At 39.1% G+C, this 6,719-nt stretch overlaps 1 protein-coding gene and 1 long non-coding RNA gene across 2 annotated transcripts; one reads left to right on the plus strand and one right to left on the minus strand.

Moving 5' to 3' along the window:
* Nucleotides 1-3,560: 3,560 nt before the first annotated feature.
* On the minus strand, nt 3,561-6,380 carry LOC105925515. Its single transcript, XM_036146994.1, has 5 exons — nt 6,353-6,380; nt 5,548-6,255; nt 5,338-5,448; nt 5,221-5,231; nt 3,561-3,689 (listed from the first exon to the last, which is right to left on the minus strand). The coding sequence occupies exons 1-5, from the start codon at nt 6,354-6,356 to the stop codon at nt 3,561-3,563; spliced, it is 963 nt and encodes a 320-aa protein (XP_036002887.1). The 5' UTR covers nt 6,357-6,380.
* On the plus strand, nt 4,614-4,805 carry LOC118565648. The gene is made up of 2 exons (XR_004932499.1): nt 4,614-4,653; nt 4,726-4,805. It is a non-coding gene; the product is annotated as an uncharacterized LOC118565648 (long non-coding RNA).
* Nucleotides 6,381-6,719: the final 339 nt, after the last annotated feature.

Raw genomic sequence — 6,719 nt, forward strand, 5'->3', positions numbered from 1 at the left:
TGGACCGTGTTTACTCATCTGCAAGTATTCACCTGGATTAGTTGTTGTCCTGCTATGGTTCTGCTCTTCAAGTATCCACCCTGTCCTGCTGCTAATCCCGCTGTTACTCTTCAAGAACTCGTTCCCTGTCGTGCTGCTAATCCTGCTGTTACTCTGGCCTTCAAGAACTTGTTCCCTGCCGTGCTGAAGGGCCTGCTGCTGAACTCTGGCTAACTCTTTGCCGAGCTGCGGACTCTGTTGCCTAACTCGTTCATGGACTATTACTCCGCTCTGTACCTGCCAGTCAGCTCCTGCATCCTTCATCTCCGCCTGGTTATAGACTCTGGTTCATCATGTCATCATCATTCACTGCTTGCTATAAACTTGCAGCTATAAAACCAGCTCTGTGGGTGCGTGCTGTGTCCGGGTTCATTCAAAGACAAATCATGACAAGTATGAACAATTACTGCAAAGCCATCAACAATGCAGACAACTTTCAATCCCATAGGATTTGGTTGCAACAACAAGCAGTTTTCTGGCTGTGTGAAAACGTTTCACAGGTAATTCTACAGTCAGTGGATGTACTAACACCATCAACTACTAGGAAATTAGGTGCTGAAATATTTTACATGTTATTCATATTAAATGTGTGTGTGTGTGTGTGTGTGTGTGTGTGTGTGTGTGTGTGTGTATAAATATACATATGTAAAAATATGTTTTTGTATATTGTTATTTATAAATGACTTTCTCAGTACTTGATAGTTTTAGTACATAACATAAAAGAATATGGCATTTGACATTTTAAAAGTCTTAAGCTTCCCCGAACATGAGAAAATCCTCGTTATTCCATGCTGTAGCGCACATATTCCCTAGTTATTGGAGGAAAATAGGGAGTACCAATATGGCAGCTGGTGGCTTCAAAGCGACTCGTTTTAACAGCGGGCGATTAGCACTCCAGTGCATAATAGAGATCAGTGGGCTTTAAGCGCTTTCATCAGAAGTGAATGCTGTTTGTCAAGACTTGATGCAATCTACTGGGTTTCCTTAGGAAACTTTTGGACCGATCTGTCTGGATGATTTGAATGAATTTGGCTTTGTAAAGGGCCTTGAGCATATTGTGAATTGGTGCTATAAAAATAAAATGTAATTGAATTGGATGAGCTTAATCTTATACTTAAGGAGAAGTTGTAAATCATTAATTCAATACGTGTGCAGTTTACTGTTAGAAGAATGCCAGTGCGCAAATCACTCTTTCAACTGGTTTAGCTGGTTGGACTAAATATTCACCTAACTGATTGAGAGTTATTTGGTAAACATTAAATATTTTAAAAACATGTGTGATTGCACAACACACAAAATGTGGGACATGCTCCTTAATGTAATCTCATATACATGTTGTGAAAAACACCCCGTCAGCATTTGTTTAGCCCTTTGTTGTACTTTGTCTTGCTGTTCACCCCATGACCTCTCACTTTCTGCTCGGAGCAATGTGTTGACAGGGCACATAGAGTTGTGGTTGTGTTTCAGACACTATTCAATTTATTGTGGGTTTTACACAAACACATTTTGCTCTTCTACTGCTTTTGCGAAGACCGCCTTGTTGCCGGTCCGTGCACTGATACCTGTTTTAGTTCTCCTGCATTTGTTGTTTTCATGCTGTTCTTTTTCCTTTTTCTTCCTTCTGTACTTCAGCAGCAGCGTTACAGCACCACTCATTAGCATGACATAAGTATCACAATGCCTATTATGGTTTATTCGGCTTCGTGTGGTTTCATCTTTATTTTCAAACCTTTCTGTGCAGATAGAGTATTTGACTCAGGGTGGATGTAGCCCTAGTTTTGCCTTAGTCTTTGCAAGTCATGTCTTTTTTTTGGGGGTGGGGGGGTTGTTAAATGTCTTTCGACACGTAAATTTCCCTTTCTGGGATTAATAAAGTATTTTTAACTGAATTTAATAACAGTGAGCTCAGCCCCATTGTCTGTTTTGAAATAAACTGAACTGCCGTTCACTAGTAATGTCACAAGGCACTCATCAGGTCCAGGCTGGTTTATTGTTATATTTCAGAGTCTGTCATAGCCCCTAAAATGTTACTTCTGCACATCGCCTCAAAATGTCCCAATCTAATATGATTATATGATTGTGGCACCTTTTGTTGACCAGGCTAGTCTTCGTTTATACTGTGGTTCATTTTACACCTCGTATGTGCATTATGTTTGTATTTAATGTGTTATGGATAACTGTGAGCCTGGATGATCCTCCTGGCACATGCTGTTGAACTTCCAGTGTTATTTTATAGGCAGAACAGTCCAGCCTCTTGTAGACATTTTGGTGCTTATTCTGGTAACTCTGGCTTGACATTATATTGCCTTTCTCCAGCATGAATTCTGGCTCAAGCTGCAGTTTCTCAGACACATCTATATGTTGTACATTGATAATAATGCTCTTATTTTTTCACCTTAAGCCATGTCAAACGCATTACTGTGTAAGGTTGTACAAGTTCTTTGTGAAGCTTGAACTGCACTTTGTTAACCCTAAAATCTGTGAATCAAACTGTATTGTGACGGATAAATGTTTGGTCTCATACCGTTTCATTTCATCTAATATTCTAACACAGTGCATATCTGATTTTGAAACTTAATTTACTTCCTACAGAACACATTATAACAGTAGAAGTTCCATTTATTTACCGCAAGAAAAAGAGAACAGAAAACTTCCTGTTGTATATACCCCAAAAAAGACCAAACAAACAAACAAACACAAAACACAAGAAATTGAGACTGATTTTATTTGTATCGGTATTTTATAAATTACTTGTCATGACAAAAAGGTACACCTTCTGTCAATTGTAGAGTGTTTATTAGGGGATTTTTGTTTATTTTGGCCCTAGAAAATTATTATTTGCAACAAGAACAAGACATGGCTCATTATTTCTTTGATATCGTTTGGTATATTTAGCCAAGCATAATAAATCAATTAAATGCAGATTTGGGTGCCCCAAGTCTTGGACAAATAAATACTTTTTTCTGAATTGCATTTTAGGACCACAAAAATGTTTTTTTTTTTTTTAAATCTGTCCGTTAACTGCAAATGGGCCTTGGGCCACACTTTGGACACACACCTTAAGCACTAGGGGGAACTCGAAGACTGTGTATAGACCATTAAACTCTCATCTTATAATTAATAATAATAATTGAACAAAAAAAAAAAAAATATATATATATATATATATATATATATATATTTAAGTGAAGTATCCCCCGGTTCACGCACTAAGCATTGAATTTTACACCCCATATCCCAATAAACACACCAAACAATTTGCATTAATAGCTACACACATAATTCAAAGGCTTTAGAGAGCTTGGTTTTCCAGAAAATGTGCTCCTTTCTTCTTTTCTGATCTATGTATATATTTTTTTCAAATGACAACATACGGGGCAAGATGTAAAACAGTGTGAAACCAGCTATAAAGACCCTCATACAAAACCTAGTCTGAGCATCAAAAACATGTATTTTGCCTGCTAAAGAAACGAAAGCAAATGTAACCAAATCTACAATATGGATTGAAATGACAAAATCATTTATTTATTTTGACTTATGCTGGAGTAAAAACATTCAGTCTCTATGCTACTTCTCTGTCTTTGAGACCTGTTGGAATGGTTAACATTTATCGATGCATAGTGGAGTCCGTCTGTATCTTGATTGTTGCCCTAGAAAAAAGCAGATCAGATTGTACGTCTTTTGAAAGTGTAAAATATTTGTACAACTATTGTAAAACCAAAAATGTTTCATACCCTTGGCAGATTTAAGTATAAAGTTATATTCCTATTTTACAAATCTGTTTCTTAAGACTGGAAGTAATATTACCATGTTTTAGTTGCCCAAGATTAGGGTAATGACATGGAGGCCTTCAAGCCTCAAGGTCATCCCCAGAGATAAATAATCAAAACACCAGTGGAAACATACAAAATGCTGGTTACCAATCAAAGGAAGGGTTTGGTTGCTTTAACACAAGACTTTACCATTGTTTATTGAGGAATATGTAATTAATTGTTGATATTGTTTTAGAAAATGTAAATAAAAATATACATACATTTCCATGCCTTCTAAACATACTTTTTTGCTAAATTTGTGACGATCTCGGCACTGGCTCTGATCTTTTCCTCTGTTCACCACACCTGCTCATTCTCCACCCTGCCTGCAATTAGTCCTTATCGGTTCCACCTGTTTTCACCTCCTTATAATCCCCGTGCAGATCAGAAGCCAGTGCCAGATTGTCTCAAGCCACCTGTACGAGCATTCCAGCGTTTCCTTGTTCTGCCTGTCCGTGTCTGACCTGATTCTGCCCTCCGTTACCGAGCCTGCCTGTTCCCCGTTCTGATTCTGCCTGGAGCCTTGACCCCCGCCTGTGAGTACCGGATTCTGCCTTGCCCCTGTGATTATTCTGAGCCCGCCTGTTATCGGACCTGGACCGGACCTGGACCTCGCCTATCGGATTCCCCTCTCTGTGCTGCCGCTGGATAACTGCCTCTCTGTGATCGGACCTGGACCCCCCTGGATTACGCCCCTGGATTTCCCTGAACGGATCGTCTGCCCCCCTGTAGTCGCTCTACGGCTTCAGCCCTGGAACCCCTGCCCGAAGTTAAAGCCCAAGCTTTGGAGTCCCACTACCAGGTTAGTGATCCAGCCTCCCTCATTCTTGCCCGACACCACAAGCTGATCACTAACCTGTTGTCTCTGCTGCAGGGAGGTTTCCAGTCACAGAGCGCGCAGCGAGCTCCGAGTGCCTGCGGCGGCGTATCTAAAATAAACTTGTTTAAATGCCACTGACCTGTCTGGTTTGAATTCGGGATCCAGTTTCCTGCTCGTTACAAAATTATTATTTTTTGGCTTTTTTGCTGCTCTAGTGGCTCGCTTTTTATGAAAGTAGGCTGACAGGAAGGGGGGTGAAAGAGGGGGAGAGACATGTGGCAAAGGACCGCGGGTTGGACTCGAACCCGGGTCGACCGCGTCGAGGACGAATGGCCTCTGTATATGGGTTGCGCTACCCGCTGCGCCCCTATTTTGCTAAATTGATACTATTTTACAATGTTAAATCTTTCTACATGTCTCAATTTCTATTAAAAACAAACTCCTCTATTAGATGAAAGTAATCTGAAATCCAAATCTGCCAAGGGTATGAATAAGTTTGAGCTTAAGTGTCTAATGGGTGTAAGTTTAGCTTGTGGAAGTAAATCTTACCTCTGTTGTAGCTGTGGAGGCAGCAGAAAATCCAGATTCTGAATGGAACAATGAAGATAGTTCATTGAAACATTATTTCCACTGTACACAAAAACTAGATACTATTTCTTACATTACCTGCAGTTTGGTAGTATTTTTTACTTAGTTTGCACCCAAAGGCAATCAATATAACCAAAAGGAGGGTTGTTGAAGATCCAGCCAAGAAATAAACCAGGAATTTTATCTCATCTGCAAATGACCCAGCATCAGAATAAATATATTTTACACTTTCTTTTGTCTTCATTCAAGATTTGATTATGAAACAAAAATGAAAAGACTTTTACTCACATGACAAGTTCAACATTGTCCCATTTCCAAACACAACGTGTCCACATGAGGCAACAGCACAGTAGTAGGTCCCAGTATGAGATTCATTCAGGTTTTTCATCGACAGGTTGTGCACACAGATTTTACTTGTTGTGTTGGGATTTCTCATACACTGATCTTTCCTGTATCCATGGGTATAAATTAGTCCTGGTTGAGATTCTTCAATGTTTCTGAACCAGTAAACACTGTGTTCTTCATCACAACTACCAATTTGTACTGTGCAGTTCAGAGTCACAGAGTCTCCTGCCTGCACTGTCTCAGATTCTAGCTGATGGATAGAAGCTTGGATGTTAGAACCTGAACCTTTAACACTGACTGTAGTTCCATTTACAAATTTCACAATTTGTTTATAGCTAATTGCACAGTAGTACGTTGCTGAGTCTGACATTTTTAGATTTAAAATAGTCAAATAATGTGTTTGTTCTTTTCTATCTGGAATGTAATGCAAATTATTCTTAAATTCATCATAAAAAGTGACTTCAGTCCCATAGAGAAAGGAGCTAGAAATGAGTTTTGGCTTCTGTCCCAAAGTTTGCATGTACCAGCAGATCCATGCAACATCATCGCCTTCATGTGAGCATTGCAATGTCACTTTGTCTCCAACATGTGCTGACAAAAAACCAATGTCTTGATTCAGCAGTGAAGACATTCTCAGATGTGTCTTCTGAACTGATAAGTAAAAATACAAAATGGATAAAGTTGAGTAATTGTTTGAGAAAGCAAACTATGACATAAATTCTTTTGAGAAATCAGAAGCAAATCTTACCCATTTCTCCTGAAACAAAACAAATCAGGAAGACTAGCTGCGCAGGTGCCATTGTGCAAGGCTTATCGTCTTGAATGGAAAGAAAGTATATGGTTACTCAAGTCTTAAGAAGGAAGATGGCAGTTCATTGGCCAGCATCAAGTGACACAATATGTCCAACTAAGGAAACATCATCACATGTTCATAGCTACCTGTCGTGTTAGCTTTAATATCCCACTACTTATCTTCTTGCCTCTTTATTGTTTATAATGAAACAAGACTTATTTTGCCAGGTTAAAAGATTTATACTAATGAAGGTTTGCTAATATACATCAGTCAGAAATGGAAAACAAAGCCACAACTCCAGTGTTATGGTTTTGTTTTCATG

This window comes from Fundulus heteroclitus, chromosome 14, assembly GCF_011125445.2.
Source record: "Fundulus heteroclitus isolate FHET01 chromosome 14, MU-UCD_Fhet_4.1, whole genome shotgun sequence".
In the NCBI taxonomy this organism is placed as follows: Eukaryota; Metazoa; Chordata; class Actinopteri; order Cyprinodontiformes; family Fundulidae; genus Fundulus; species Fundulus heteroclitus.

Bases quoted from the DNA above. Each gene is read 5' to 3' on its own strand.
- LOC105925515 (XM_036146994.1), bottom strand. The intron at 5,449-5,547 runs GTGAGTAAAAGT...GGTCATTTGCAG, and splicing joins GACAATGTTGAACTTGTCAT to ATGAGATAAAATTCCTGGTT.